This window comes from Chiloscyllium plagiosum, chromosome 21 (assembly GCF_004010195.1).
Source record: "Chiloscyllium plagiosum isolate BGI_BamShark_2017 chromosome 21, ASM401019v2, whole genome shotgun sequence".
NCBI classification, from domain to species: Eukaryota; Metazoa; Chordata; class Chondrichthyes; order Orectolobiformes; family Hemiscylliidae; genus Chiloscyllium; species Chiloscyllium plagiosum.
Window position 1 is genome coordinate 29,542,437 of NC_057730.1, and position 16,651 is coordinate 29,559,087.

A 16,651-nucleotide genomic window follows, 5' to 3' on the forward strand; every position below is an offset into this window, starting at 1 on the left:
TAAAAAATGATCTGTGCTGTTTACACTAACATTTTTGTAGTAGAATGTTCAGTTACAGAAACACTCCATTACATTATCTAATGGATTTTTCTTTCGACAGAAATAAAGTATTCAGTGTCTCATTGTTAATTTGTCGTTTTTTTGTTTTTACTGCAGGTGTGATGTAGTATAACAGCTTGTGTAATGTTAGTTGCATTTATTTGGTGAATTAGTTATAAGGGAATGGACCCAGGATGATTAGATTTAGATTAGATTCCCCACAGTGTGGAAACAGGCCCTTAGACCCAACAAGTCCACATCGACCCTCCGAAGAACAACCCGCCCCCCTCTGACTAATGCACCTAACACTATGGGCAATTTAACATGGCCAATTGACCTGACCTGCCCAGCCTATCCTTGGACTGTGGGAGGAAACACACGCAGACACTGGGAGAATGTGCAAACTCCACACAGTCGCCGGAGGCAGGAATCAAACCTGGGATCTTGGTGCTGTGAGGCAGCAGTGCTAACCACTTAAGAAATGAGTTTTCTTTTAAAGACTTCCCTGGTATTGGAGTGTGGGATGATCTACTGCATAGCTTAAGGCAGACTGCAAAATTATAGGAAAATGTGAAAAGGACACTAGGAGCCATTCAACATCTCTCTAACAGATTAATGTCAAAAGTCTGACAGGAAATCCTTTTGTAATTTTCTTTAATTTATCTCTACTTGTATTTCTTTTCCATGTTTCACATGCAGAAAGCTTTCACCCTGGATATTCAACCTACTGTCTTTCCATCTTAGCTCAGGTACTGTTTTATAAGCTGAACAGTATCTATCAGTTCAACTTGAAGAATGCTTGAAATTGCACACTCCAGCCAGTAGTCTGGTTCACTGAAGGTTTGGTTGGTGGCTCAAATCCATGGCCACAGATTAGAGAGAAAGCTACTTCTGGATACTGGATTGAAATAAAATGTAGAGAGAAGTGTTGTATATTACGGGGTTCCTGAAGCAGAAGGCAAATTCTAAATCCCTCAAGTAAATAAAAAATCCATGCAGAGATGGAAGCCTACCTGTACCTGTAATGGAATATAACATTCAGAGGAATTTCAAGCGTTCCACCAACTACTGCTTTCATCCCTTTCTTTCTGATACAGAGCCTCATTTTGTGAAGTATGTTCCATTTCTGGTCTCTTTGGGTGTTTCTTGATCCAAAGCCGCTACGAACTGTTGGGGCATGGTGTATTTTTTCACATTTCAATGCAGTGCATGGGCTGTATTTAGTACAGTTTGAAATTTTTGCAGACTACTGAATGTTTAGCCAGCACAATTTTGGTGGTTCTTGTATAACCTATTGGTTGTTCTTATACAACCCCATATTAAAGAAAAATCATCTTTTAGAAACCAGGCTTATTGTTGGCTGTAACGTGATTACATCGTCGACTTGTTACAAAAGTTCACCCTCAAGTGTCCCTAATTTGTCAATAACATGAATATGCTGTAATGTAAATGAAATGAGCATTATAGCAGAATGACCTGTATAATAAACTATATCCTGCTGTGTTGAAGTATGATGCATGTTAAAAATCTACTTGATAAGTGCCTTTTTAGTCCCTCACCAATAGTCAGGACCCCAAACAGCACTTTCAGGTGGTGATTTAATTACACTGACTCATTTACCAAAAATGCAGAATTTACAGTGCAGAAAGAAGTCCTTGGGCCCATTATCTGAACTAGTCTTCCACATTCTATTTTCAGACCGGTTTTCCTGCATTTGGCTCATAAATTTGCCTTCTATACTACATAAAGTGATCATCTGAATACTATTAAAATATGGTCCCCACCTATACCACTCTCAGGGCATTGAGTTCTAAATAGATGTCCCCCTAGTTATTGATCTGTCTACTGAGGGTAAACATTTATCAATCCTAACTATGCCCTTTCATAATTTTGTACACAATCAGGATTCCTAAACAATTTCTAAAGAAAACAACCCCAGCTTATCTGGTCTGACATGGCTGAAATGCTTCAGCCCAGGTTTATCCTGTAAGCATTCCCTTCATGTGATGACCAGAATAGCTGTCATCTATGGCCTTAATGTATACAGCTCCATCATAACTTTCCAGCTATTGTATTCAGTACTTCAACTGATGAAGATAAATACTCTATATACCTCCTTAACCACCTGTCCTGTTCCCTTCTTTGTACACCTTAGGCTATATTCACTGGGTACTCATTCACCATTGTTTTGTACATCTGTCATCCTGTACAGTAAGGCTTTATTCCTCATACTTAGCTCACCAATTTATCATCTGTGAACTTGCTGACTAAATCACCTACATTAAAGTCTGATCATTTTAATGTGCACAACAGCATGGCATGGTGGTTCAGTGCTTAATACTGCTGCCTTCCAGCACCAGGGACGCAGGTTCACTTCCTTCTGCATGTTCTCATGTCTGTGGGTTTCCTTGGTGCACCAGTTTCCTCCCACTGTCCTAAGATGTGCAGGTTTGGTGGATTGGTCATTCCTACAGAGCCCTTGATGCTACAGGGCAACTTTAGCTAGATGGATTAGCCATGGGTAAAAGCAATGCTATAGGGATGTGATGGGGGTGGGTTTAGGTGAAATAGTCTGAAGGTCAGTGTGGACTTGATGGGCTGAATGGCCTGCTTCCATACTGGAGGATTCTATTTTAACAATAAGCTGGTATCAAGTCACTAAATCAACCTTCTACTGTTGCCCTGTGTTGTCTGCTACGAAGTCTGTTCTGAAAATTGCACTAGATCCCATGGGCTCTCTCAACCTTGACCAACCACCTATTTGAGACCTTGTCAAAGTTTTAATGAAATGCATATAGACTACTTTCTCGACACTACCTTCATATCCTCCAAGTGTGGTGCTTGCAGGGATTGATTGTAGTTTTACTTTCAGGTAAAGGGACATCTGGCAAGTGGGAGGCCTTTAAAAGTGAGGGGTGTATATGTTTGTGAAGGGACAAGGTTGGCAGCATTAAGGAATAGTGCATGATGAGATATTGAGGTTTTAACCAGGAGGAAAAAGGCATGGCTAAGGTACAGGCAGCTGGGATCAAGGGAATTCCTGGTTGTCAGCAGGAGTTTCCTGAAGGAAATTGGGGCATGAGAGAGCCTCAGCTGAGAAAATTTGTGTAGAACCATAGGCGATGGATGTGTTTCTCAATGAATATTTCTCTATTTATGGTGGATAAAGATCTGAACTTGGGAATATGGGGAAGTTAATGGCAATATCTTGGAGATAGTCCATATCATCAAGGTGGTGTTAGATGTATTACAGAATATGAAGTGGATAAATCCAATATATCCAAAAGTACTGCAAGAGGCTGGAGAAGAAATTTGTAGGGGCCCTAGCTGATGATTTTGCATCATTGTTAGCCACAGGTGAGGCCCAGGAAGACTGAAGGTAATGATTGTTGTGCCATCATTCAAGGGCTGCATAGAAAAGCCTGGGAACTATAGACCACTAAGCTTAACATCTGTGGTGGGTAGACTTAGTTGAAAAGGTTGAGTGATAATATTATATGCACATTTGAAAAGACAGGATTTGATTAGGAATAGTCAGCATGGCTTTGAGAGATCATGCCTCACAAATTTTTGTTCTTTTAATAAGGTGACCAGGAAGGTTGATAAGGGCAGGGTGGTAGATGTAGCTTTTCTGGATTTCAGGAAGGCTGTTGATTAAGTTTCCACGTGATAGAAGGTATATTTCATGGAATTCGGGGTGAGCTGGAAAATTGAATACTAAATTGGCTTGATGGTCGGAAGCAGAGGATAATAGTGAAAGGATGCTCGTTAGACTGGAGATCTTTGATTATTGGAGTGCTTCAGGGCTCAGTGCTGGACCTGTTTATTGTTTATTCAACTCAATCATTTGGATGAGAATGGACAAGGCATGATTAAGTCAGACACTAAAAGAGGCTGCATCATGTACAGTGAGTTCCGAAATTGCAAGATGTCCTTGTTCAGCTGGGGAAGTGGGCCAAGAAATGATAAATGGAGTGTAATATAGATAAGTGTGAGATCTTGTATTTTGGTAAGTGAAATAGAGATTTTGGCGTGAATGGTAGGGCCTTAAGGAGTGTGGTGGAACAGAGGGGACTTGGAGTTCAGGTTCGCCGTTCTGCAAGTGGATTCATGGGTAGACAGGGCAATTAAGGAGGCTTTTGGCACGTTGGTCTTCATCAGTCAGGGCATGAGTATTCATATTGGGAAGTTATGTTGCAGTTACACAGAATGTTGGTGAGGCTGCACTTGGGAGTATTGTTTTCAGTTTTGGTCACCTTGCTATAGGAAGGATGTTATTAAACTGGAAAGAGTGCAGAAGAAATTTACAAGGATGTTGCCAGTACTTGATGGTCTGGGTTATATAGAGGTTGGACAAGCTTAGTCTTTTTTTCTTTAGAGTTTAGGAGATACCTTTACAATCATAAGATCATGAAGCATGGATAATGAATGCACACAGCCTTTTTCCCCAGGGTTTGGGAATAGAGGACTAGTGTTAAGGGTAGAGGGGGAAAAGAAGAATAAAAGGAAGTCTGAAACTGTTTTTACATAGGGTGGTATGCATATGAAATGAGCTGCCAGCAGAAGTGATTGACGCAGGGATACTAACACTTTAAAAGGCATTTGGAAAAATACATGGCCCCATATCCTTCTAATGTTTTCCTATCCAAGTGCAGGGAAATAGTGCATGGACAGACATTTTTGTTTGGCATGGACCAGTTTGGGCCAAAGGGTTGTCTCTATGCTATGGCTCTGTGACTTGGTGACTGCTTTGAGGGAAAAATGCAATCCAACCTGTAAGATATAATTTCACCATTACCCTGCCAAGGCCATGCTAACTATCTTTTAATCCTTGCCTTTTCAAGTGGGTATTAATTGAGATTTTTTCCAGTAGTTTCCCTATTGCTGATGTGACTTACTGTCTATAGTTCAATGGTTTTCCCCTACCATTATTTTTGAATAGTGATACATTAGTTGTTCTCTAGCCTCCTGGCACCTCTCCCAGACCCAAAGGATTTGAAAATGAATGTTCAGGCCCTGAAATCTCCCCCCTCTCCTCCTCCTCCGGCATATTGGTATACATTTCATCTGGGCTTGGAGACTTTGTATAAATTTGAATGTTAAAATGGCTTAATTTCACTTCTCCCTCAATTATCAGTTATACAAATACATTATTTTTTAGATTTCTGTACCTTCACTCTTTTATCAATACAAATGCAAAGTACTCATAGCAAGTTAAGATTTGTAGATCAGGTTGAGGTTCTGAAAAGGTTTGCTCACTGAGCTGGAAGATTTGTTTTCAGATGTTTTGGCACCATACTAGGTAACATCAGTGAGCCTCCAACTGAAGCAGTGGTGGTGTAGCCTGCTTTGAGTTTCCTAGGGTTGATGTCATTTCTGGTGGTGACACCATTTCCTATGGTGATGTCATTTCTTGTTTTTGAGGGGGTGGTCAATGGGATCCAAGTCAATGTGTTTGATAGTGTTCTGGTTGGAATGCCATGCTTCTAGGAATTCTCGTGTCTCTGGATGGATAGATGGATTGTCCATGGATGAGTATTGCAAAGTACTCATTTTAAAACCTCCCTTGTGTCTTCTGGGAACATCAACAATTTGTCACTTGAGTCCCAAATTACCCATTGACCTGGTTATTCTCTTGCCATTAATGCTTGAAGATTTTCCCTTTTTTACCCACCAGTACTTTTCACCTTTGATTTCAATAATCTTTGTACACTTATGGCTTCTGGTGTTGACTAAATTTCCCTTTTATACAATTATTGATAGCTAGGGTTCTCTGTAATTTGGATCTCCTACTTTTTTTTTTCCTTTTTTGAAAGGTTGCCACTACTCCAACAGACTTTCCTACAAGGAGCTGCATCCAGTCCACTTTAGCTAGCTCCTAGCTTAGCATCTTAAAATCTGCCTTCCCTAATTTAAAATGTTTTGAGTTTCTGGTTTATCATTGTCATACAACACAAAACCCAACTTTTCCATGAGTAACTTTAAACCTTAATAGGTTATGGCCTCTACCACTGAAATGTTGTTTCACTGACACTTCTACCATGTGCCTGGCTTCATTTCTTAATTTTCCATCTCTTAAATGCTCGCTTAAACATCTCCCCTGGATTAGTGTTAGGAATTTTAGATTTTTTTTGTCTATCCCAGTAGTTAATGGGGCAGTTCAACTTCTGAAATTGCTTAAGTGTTCTATCTTGTCCAGACTGGGGTCTACTATACATTCCCAATAATGTTCCCTTATTTATGGTTTTGTTGCACTTTTATGCCCTCAGTTAAAGAGCGTTGGAAGCCTTCCATCTTTACAAAGTCTTTTTCGTGAAGTAATTGAATCCTTGATCAAGATTACAAAGTACCACCTCCTGTTGCATACTTCACTATACTAAGGCAGTGGTAATACCCCTGGGCCAGAAGGTCCAGGTTCAGTCCCATCTGCCCCTGACTCATTACATGTCTGAATGGGTTGATTTTTAAAAATAAAATTGCCTTGGGCTATTGGACTGTTTATAGTCCTAACTATTCATGATGCAGTGATATCTGATGCCTCTGTTAATTAAGTCAACTCCTCTGCCTTAACTGTAAGACTGTTTGTTTGCATTAAAATAAATTATATTCAACCTGGTCCAGCTCCCTAATTTGACTGTATAGACAGTGCCTGCAAATCTGATCTGATGTTTCTTCAACATTTTTTGTTTGAGACTCTCCCATGATTGTACCTCTATTGCTATCAAATTGCTAGGGCTATTGATGAGAGTTTAAAACCAAAGACCATAAGATACCAGAGCAGAACTAGACTATTGAGCTCATCAAGTCTCTCCACCATTTTGATTATGGCCTATCTCTTTCATCCTCATTCTCCCTTTTTTCCCCTGTAACCTTTGATCCTTTTACTACTCAACACATCCATCTGCCTTGGCATCCACAACCTTCTGCAGCAATGAATTCCACAGTCACTACATTGTTTAATAATTCTTCCTCAGCTTTGTACTGAAGCATTGTGGAAATGCAACTCCCACCTCCCCAATCTGATCCTTCTAAATTTTATTTAAGAAATGAAGCCCCACACATGGTGCAGACCCAGAGTCCTCAAACACTCCTTGTATGACAAGCCTTTGTCCCTGGCATAATTCTTGTAAACCTTCTCTGGACACCAGTGGGCACTGAGGGTGCAAAGATAATTATCTAAGGTTCAGCAATCTCTCCTTGCTTCACATAGGTTTTTCAAACTTTCTAGCACATCCCTCCTTAACATCAGCCTGTTTTGAGCATATCTGCATGTTTCACATTGTCCTCAAACATCAAGGTTCATCTCGCTTGTGAATACTGAAGGAAGTTATTCAGGACCTCTTCTGACTCCAAGCACAAGTTCCTCCACTGTCCCTGATTTGGCCCTACCATCTCTCTGGCCATTCTCTTGTTCCTCCAGTATAGAACCCCTTAGGGTTTTCCTTAATCCTATCCACCAAGGCTTTTTCATGCCCCCTTCTAGCTCTCAGTTCATTCTTCGGTTCCTTCCTGGATACCTTGTAACCTTCTAGAGCCCTGTATGATCCTTGCTTCCTTAACACTAAGCTTCCTTTTTCCTCTTGACTAGATGTCCAATGTCTCATCATCCAAGGTTCCTTCACTCTATCCGTTCCCTCCCTGTCCTCAGTGGGACAAGCCTATCCAGCATTTCACAGCAAGTGCTCCTGAAAACAACCTCTCGATTTGTCACGCACTTCCCTGACTATCTTCTCCCAATTTTGCTTGCTGCCAATTAAATACACTCAGTCTGCTCCTATTGTTCTCCATGACTATAGTAAAAGTCAGGGAGTTATAATCACTATCACCAAAATGCTCTCCCTCAGATCTAACACCTGATGTGGGTTGACAAGCAGCAAATCCAATATGGCCTCCCCACTAGTCAGCCTATCTACATGCTGAGTCAGGAATCCTTCCTGGATATACCTGACAAAATCTGCTCCATCCAAACTATTTGAACTAAATAGGTTCCAATCAATATTCGAGAAGTTGAAGTCACCCATGAAAACAATTGTTACTTCTGCACCTTTCCAAAATCTGCCTCCTCTTTGTTCTTGTCTGCGTTGCTATTGGAGGGGGTCTATAGAAAACTCCAATAAAGTGACTACTCCTTTTCTCTTTGATTTCTACCCATACTGACTTAGACAAACCCTCCCTTTCTGCAGCTGTGATACTATCCCTGATTATCAATACAACTCCACCACCTCAACCTCTCTATTCCTTTTGAAACATCTAAACCCAGGATCATCCAACAACCATTCCTGCCTCTATCAGTCTCTGTAATGCCCATAATGTAACATGATAGCTCCATGCTCTAAGTTCATCACCCTTATTCCTGACACTTCTATTAAAATAGACACACATCAATCCAGCACACTGACTGTGACTTTGCCCTATCAACTGTCTGTCCTTCCTCAGATTCTGCACACTAGCTACCCCATCCTCTGATCCATAGGTCCAGTTCCCATCCCCTGCCAACCTATTTTAAAACCCTCCTGAAGAGCTCTTGCAAACCTCCCACCTCCCAGATATTGATGCCTTCCAGTTCAGGTGCAACTCATTCTCCTGGGAAAGATCCCAACTTCCCCAGGAGCTATCCCAGTGATCCACATTTCTGAAGTCTTCCTTCATACGCCAGCTCTGCAGTCACTCTGTTCCTAGCGTAACTGGCCTGTGGTACCGGTAACAATCCTGAGATTACAGCTGTGCTTGTCCTGCCTTTTAGCTTCCACCTAACACACTCTATATTCACTTTTCAGGTCCTCTCCTTTTTTCCTACCTATGTGTACCACCACTTTCTGGCTGCTCTCCTTCCCCCTTAAGAACCCTGTAGATGCGATCAGAGACATCTCTAACCCTAGCACCCAGGAAGCAACATACCATACGGGAGTCTTGCTCGTAACCACAGAATCTCCTGTCTGATCCTCTAACCATTGGTCCTTCCCCCAAATCCCACTTACAATGGTCTGCTATTACACACAACCCATTGCAGCCACTAATTGCTCCCATTTAGTAGCTATGCATTCTCCTAGGCTGATGGTTAGTCACTCCATCTGTCCAACTGTTGTTCTCTCTTTGGGCTCTATCTCTCCCACCCTACCTTCTGTATTTTTAAAAAAAACCTTTTTCCTGGCTACTATCACTTAAAGGTCACTGGACCCAAAATGTTAACATATTTCTCTCCACAGCAGCTGCCAAACCTGGTTCCAGCATCTGCAGTTCTTTTTTAAACATTTTAATTTGCCTTTTGGATGGTCCTGTTGCTGTGACTCTTTTTAGATAACTAGACTGAACCTACCATCTACCTATTGTGTTCCTAATCAGGTACAAGCACTAGTGATTTTTTTTCTTTGACTAGCAGGATGGGAATGATTTGATATGTCTCAGTTTGGCTCCCTTTGTCCTTTAGAAGTGCTAAGTTCACAAGTTTCTAAAAAAAAAAGTGGGGGGAAGAATCTAGTCACTTTTGAATCAACTTCCTTCTTAGGAAGGTACTACCTTGAATGCCATTCTTTTATTAAAAGTACATGTAACTACCTGCCCTAGGAACTTCAGTGAAACTATACAGACTTGCAGATGTACCATTTAAATAAACCTCTTTCACCCCACTTAATTTTAAATGACATTAATCACACGTGAGGCATGTGGTTATCCATACTTTAATCTAGATACTGAGCATATGTAACATTAACAGTGCAGTGCATTTTTCTACTTTTACAAATAACAGCAGTTGTCACTGACAAAAGCTTGGGCATAGATCAAATTGATATTTGACTCAAGTTAGGTAATACTTTAATTTTGGCACTAATTACCCACCCAAGAAAATAGCATGAATAAATATATCGCTTTCGATCAGTGCCAGGTCTTGAAGGTATTATTTAAATAGTTTCTCCTTAATCAGAAGGAGCCAAGAGGTTCCCTTACTAGTCTTAAGTTCATCATAGACCATGTCTGAAGACATTAAATCCACAGCTTACCTTTTCTTGAAGTGCAGCCATAATTACATACATAGACGTGGCACAGCAAGGTCACTGTAACATTACTATTTAATCAATCCTTGGTGCTGTTTAAAGGAAGACTATTGACTCCGAATATGGAGTGATGGCTCCAGTCACACACAACTCCATACCAGCTCTAACCTAATCCTGCAATCACTTAAGTCATCCCTCCTCATTAATGTAAAGAACTGTAAAAACTTCATCTGTAACTTTGGGTGAATCAAGTCTTCATTGCAGTAATTGACTGACAGGAAATAATTTGCTTTTAGGGAGCTGAGCAAAGTTTTTTTTTGTGAAAAACATCTTAAAAGATTTCCACTCAGTTGATCCTTTTTTTTTTATATAAAGCTAAGGCTGGGAAACAAAGAAGATCACTCGTAGCATGATTGGTGACTGAGTATCCTAAGCAAGTGGTTTTTTGAAGGTGCCCCAAGCATGGAAGCAGCGTGTGAAATTATGGGGTTCATTCCCTTTGCGGACCAGCCGTAGTTTGCGTGGGTGAGCACTGTCTTTGGCTCTCATGTGTTGGATGTAAACCTAAAAGCAAAAAAAACTCCAAGTTAACTAAATTGGAGGTGATACAGTAATTAGAAACTCTTACCCAGGGAGCAGGTGTAGAGAAAAGCTGGATTCTAGTTGGAAAAGTAAACATTTACAAAAAAAAGGGGCATTAAAAGCCTGATTACATAGACTTCCTTGTTTTACCCTCTCTCCCACTGGGGCTGCCTATCCTAAAATAGATTTCAGTTGATTTTTCACCCCATCCAAAAGGCTGTACCCTCACTATCTGAAACCATACAATGTAGTATCCAAGGCAACTATTCAGGACAAGCTGGATAGATCACAGCAACTTTTTCCTTTTTCAGTTAGTTTAATACTTACCTGGCAAGCTTTAAGGCTCAGTTTGATCTCCACCTGACTTGTCTGTGTTCCTACCCACATGTAAACCTGAAAAAAAAAATATTTTCACATAATTGCTGTGGAAGGAAGTGGTAATTAGATAAAGCAAGCAGTTCCAACTTTTGTTTTTCATTCTTACCCAACGTTCAAAATAATACTGTAGGCATTAGCCTACAGCGAGTGCCATGATTCAAAGCAGTAGTATTTTGTTCAAGCATGCTGGTAATATTAAGACCATGCTTGCTGAGAAGTTCACTTTCTGACTTAACATTACAGCTGCTTAGGGTAGGAACAAATCTAAAACCCCCTTTGGATATTAATTTATTTACATAATGACTTTGTAATTCTGCTCAACTTAAATATTTATTAATGTTTACACACATGTAGAAATGGTTTGATTTCTATGTTTGAATAAATTGCTGAACTACTTACACTCTTACTGACCATATCAGCTGTTGGGCTGTGCTTTAGTGATGTACTGACTCTCACTGTCACTGTGGGTGACACAGTGGTCAGCACTGCTGCCTCACAGAAACCCAGGCCCAATTCCAACCCTGGGTAACTGTCAGTGGAATTTGCACATTCTCCCTGTGTGTTTTTCCACTAGGTTTCAACCCACAGTCCAAACTTTTGCAGGTAAGGTGGATAAATTGCCAGTGTTCAGGGAATGTGCAGGCTAGATGGCTGAACTACGGTAACAGTGGGGTTACAGGGGTTGTGTCCAATGCTATTTAGAAGATTGGTGCAGACTTGTTGGGCAAAATGGCCACTATCTGCACTGTAGTGGTTCTGCAATTCTGTGGAGTGTTACAGTATTGACACTTTTTACATTAAAAAGTGCATATGGTTAGATCCCTACACTATGGAAACAGGCCCTTTGGCCCAAAAGGTCCACACCAACCCTCCACACAGTAACACACCCAGACCCATTCCCCTACTTTCTATTTACCCTGACAAACACATCTAACACTATGGGCAATTTAGCATGGCCAATTCACGTAACTGGCAGATCTTTGGATTGTGGGAGGAAACTGGAGCACCCAGAGGAAACCCACACAGTCAGGTGTCTGAGACGGGAATCGAACCCAGGTCCATGGCGCTGTGAGGCAGCAGTGCTAACCACTATGCCGCCCATATGTTGTTCTTGAAGATCAGTATTAAGAACAGGCATACTACAGCTTATGCAGGGCTATATCCCATACAAGAGTGGCAAATGGTCTCCCTTAGGACATGGCAGCTGCCTCCAGGGTCAATTGTGTTTACACAAGCATAGCACTACACACAATTACCCACGTTTTAGGTCAGGATGGTTTGAATCAGACCACTGTTAGGCCACACTTCATGTCTCAGCCTCATGACATCAGCAGACATCTTTTAAATGGATGGCAACTTACGGGAGACCTCAAATGCAGTACAGCAGCTTCAAAATCCAGTGTTTAATACCACTGCTATGATTTGCCTGCCATAGTTTTGCAATTTTATGCACCAACCTCTTTTCCATTGTCAAGCAGCATGATGTCATCATCTGCAAGATCATCCTGACAGAAGTCCGAGCACTTCTCAGACACAGAGAAGTAGCCCTTCTCATTGGAACACCTTAAAAGAAACATAAATGATACATTACATTCATAAATATCAGCTGCTGAACACCAAATATCATGCTGGTGTTTCTCAAACTGGAATCTGTCTTCACAAGGTTTGTACCTTAGTTGAATGTTTAACTGCTGACATTGGACTTGGTGAGAGCCGGAGGGAAGGCCACTCATGCACCACTTGAGTGCATTAGATTACTTACAGTGTGGAAACAGGCCCTCCAGCCCAACAAGTCCACACTGACCCGCCGTAGCGCACCCCTCCATCCATGATTATCTATGTTCCCCTATGTGAATTTAGCATAGCCAATTCACCTGACCTGCACATTGTTGGATTGTGGGAGGAAACTGCAGACACGGGGAGAATGTGCAAACTCCACAGAGTCAGTCGCCTGAAATTGAACCCAGGTCTCTGGCACTGTGAGGCAGCAGTGCTAACCACTGTGCCACCGTGCTGCCCACTGCTACACCTCAAAGGGGAATGCCTATGAAGAAGTGCCCAGAGTGTAGTTAGACCATCCGATAGACCACGGTATCAAGGTTTGTTTTGGGAGTCAGGTGTGTTTGGGTTAAATAGGAATTAAATTCAAAAAGCACCAAAGCATTTTTTTGCATAGATACAGTGGTTAAAATTTAGTTTGGGATGGGGAGAGTTAGACTTGAAATGGGTTCCTCCAATTTAAAAAAAACTGTACCAACTAAAGCCATGCAACATAAAAAACTTTCTTATTAAGGCTCTAGATAGCCAGTTTTCAAGCACAACACCATACCATACAGTATACGCCCAGTCTAAAATAAACATCCAGGTATAGTAATGGGTTTGCCTACAGCTTCCACACACCTAAAAAGTCTCGAGTGCTTCATATACTCTGCATCTTCATCATATTGCTTCTCTCCACCTATTCCAACCCAGAAGAAGTTTTCAGGTTCCTCTCCCTCATTTATCACCTAAAACAACACACATCAGATTATTTGTATGTAATGGTCAGTGCTAGAATTTGCAGCTTCCAGAACAAAAATGCAATATGGATCCAGAAAACCACACTGCTATAAATCAGTTGCAGCAACTACAATGCAAATTCTCTTTGTTGGCCCTGGTCTAGAATGTCATGCTGTCCCAACTCCAGGCATTACACTGTTAAACATTTAGCCCAACAGTACAGTAGGTAAAAACATATTGTGCTAGATTTCTTGTTCTCTGAAAACAAGATCTCTAAATAGGATTACTTGCTTACTGGAGAAATCCATTCTGCCAATCTGCAACTATGATGATCCCTGATAATGGAGGAAGTCAGCTTCAGTAATTTTAAAAAAACTTGTAATAACAAAGGAAATTAAAATCTTCTTTCTGAAACATCATTCAAGTTGTCAAATATACATTTGAAAGATCCACTGTAATTGGAATTAATGATTTGGCCCTTCTCTGAACAAAAAGATTGTTTGTTTCAAAATAGTTTAGACCATACTCAACTAACTGGCAGCCGGCAACCCTCTAGGGTCCTCTGCAGCCCATCACCAGGACTCCAAATGCAGACAACTGGAAGATTCTGCAATTAGACACTGTTTTGATCCAATTAAATAACCTATCACCAAATATGGGTAAGAAATGGCCTCAGATTGGAGTAGCTGCAAGCTGTGCAAATGTGAGTTGCATCATTCAGCTTAAGGCCTGCTCAGAATGTGGTGACAAGTCCACTTTCGGGGTGACAGGGAGTGAGACTGCAGGAGACAGAATCTCTGCCAAGCAGGTACAGGGAAAATAGACTCAGAGTTAGGAAAACAGTCAGGGGATTAGACAAGAAACCCATTTCCCCTGCAGGCACTGACCCAATGACCCAAAAGCATTGTGGGTCAACCCACAGAAGGTGAACTGCAGCAGTTAAAGGAGGCAGCTCACCACCACCTTCTTGAGCAACTGGGGACGAGCATTAAATGCTGGCCAGCCAGCAAGGCCATGCTCCACAAACCATGAAAAAACAAGTGAAGAACCAAAAGTCCCAGGTTCAAGAAAAGAGACCAGGGCAAGGAGAATAAAAATGTCGTTCGCAAGCCATTACCCACCTCATTGTGAAAATTTAAGGATAACAGCATGATGCAACACATGCATTTGCACCTTAAGCTCAAAAATAAATAAATTCTGGTCTCATTTTCATCTCATAGCAACTGTTAATTGCAACAAAAAAAAACTTTTCAAACAGGGAAATAAGTCTAAGTCAAGTTTTCTTATTCTTTTTTGATTTATAAGTCTGAACACTTGATTACCTGTTTGCTGTACGTTTCATCAAACATATTATTCATGATATCTTCAGCAAGTTTGGCCTCATCTGGGTCTGCTGCACGTCCAACCCAAGTATAGACAATTCCTTGGTTATCAATACTCTCAAAAGGCACCTAAGGAAGCAAAACAGTTAGCAAGCATGCATACAAACTTTCACAGACAAATCTTTCACCTCAGACCCTTGAAAACAAGTGCTAATCAAATGTACGTTCTAGCAGGAGTCACCAAGAGATGCGAGCATGAACCAGACTCTAATCTGGTAGCGGAGGATAACTTGTATCCCAACTATAGCTCAGGTGAAATCAACTAATTCTGCACTTGCAGAACTGCCTTTAGAAATTTCCTATTTAAACTTCAGTACAAATTCACATAATTTGTCTCGTCTCAACTAAACTACACACACAAGCCTGCAACTGATAGATGGATATTAAGCATAAAAAGGCAGATGCTATGGATTTGTACTCTTTTCCAACGCAACATTATTGTGCTTCATTTCACTTTTAATCAGACAATGAGCTTTTTTCATAGATTTATTATTCAGCATCCAGTTCTTCTGTTCCATTCAACACTTGCTGCCCCTTTTGGTTCATGTAACTGTTTTAGTCTTACCCACACTGACGAGTATTCATCAGCTGCATACTGACATTTGCGGAATTAAACTAGGACTTGCACTTGTTGATCTTTGTACATCTTGATTATTCTTGTGGATTCCCAATCTTGAAATCATTACTCTCTTTTCTTGCCTCGCCTCTTTTGTTTCCTCTAATATTGCTAAATCATCAGGTTGCTTATTTGACATCTAGTTTTAATAAGCATAAATTTGTCTTTGTTGATGAGTTCCAATGTTGACTAAACTATCCATCTCTTAGACAATTGTCTAAAACAGATGTTTACAGCAGGGTGCTTTGACTCTGGGTTAGATTTCCTGGGCTATCAAGTCTTAACTATTTCCACTTTCATAACACTGCCCAAATTAGTCTCTGCCTGAACTCATTTGTGACTGAAAAACTCTCATTTGTGCCTTTAGACTAGACTATTCCAACCAGCATTCAAAATTCACCTCTGAAAATATTCAAACTTTATGTGCAGGTGGGTGCAACCAAAATAAAAGTCACTGGGTGTTTTGGACATTTTCAGAAAGGAACAGGACTGAGAGAAGAACTAGTAAAGCCTTTTGTTAGAGTGCCAAGGCTGGAGTGTTACTATGGCAAGAGATGTGCTGAGGCAGGGGGGTGTAATGCATGTTCTGTAGCCACTGTTGGGGTAACCAGGTGGACCTTTTGCTGGAAAACTATTTATTGTGAGTGGTTTGCTGGGCTTGGGGACGGGCAATGGGAAGTTCTAAAACAGTGAGGCTGCAAAGTGGTTGGGGGGGGGAAAGGGGTAGTGGTTGGGAAGACTGATAGGAAGTGAGGGAGAGGCTAAAGGGGAAAATACTGTAAGAGGCGTAAAGAGATGAGCAACTGGGGAAGTGAGAGTAAAGAGGGAGATGTTGCAGAGGTTATGGGAGTGGGGGGGGGGGGCAAGAGAAAGAAGCTTCAGGAGGATGAAGAGGGGAAAAAGGGAGAGACTGCAGGCATGGGCAGGGAAAAACATTGCAAGGGCTTGGAAGAAAGGAATATTGCAAGTGAAAGTTAAAGAGACACAGACTGAAAGGGAAAGAGAGCGTGCAAGGCAGTGGTGGGGGGAGGGGAAGAGAGAGGAGGGAAGTCACAAAGGAGACAACACAACTATAAATTTGCCAACAAAGGAATATTCAACAAACTGGCAGTCAAGAAAACTTTATACTACTGAGGCAATGAGGTCAAGAAGAATGTAAAATTCTC

General features: G+C 41.1%; 1 protein-coding gene across 1 annotated transcript in view; it reads right to left on the reverse strand.

Moving 5' to 3' along the window:
* Positions 1 to 9,700: 9,700 nt before the first annotated feature.
* Positions 9,701 to 16,651, reverse strand: part of flii (FLII actin remodeling protein) — a 77,187-nt gene continuing 70,236 nt past the window's right edge. Inside the window, exons 26-30 of the mRNA XM_043711627.1 lie at positions 14,810 to 14,938; positions 13,389 to 13,495; positions 12,446 to 12,551; positions 10,938 to 11,003; positions 9,701 to 10,592 (exon numbers count right to left, since the gene is read on the reverse strand). Coding sequence (XP_043567562.1) covers positions 10,458 to 10,592; positions 10,938 to 11,003; positions 12,446 to 12,551; positions 13,389 to 13,495; positions 14,810 to 14,938 — 543 coding nt within the window. The 3' untranslated portion in view covers positions 9,701 to 10,457. The remainder of the gene's footprint in view (positions 10,593 to 10,937; positions 11,004 to 12,445; positions 12,552 to 13,388; positions 13,496 to 14,809; positions 14,939 to 16,651) is intronic.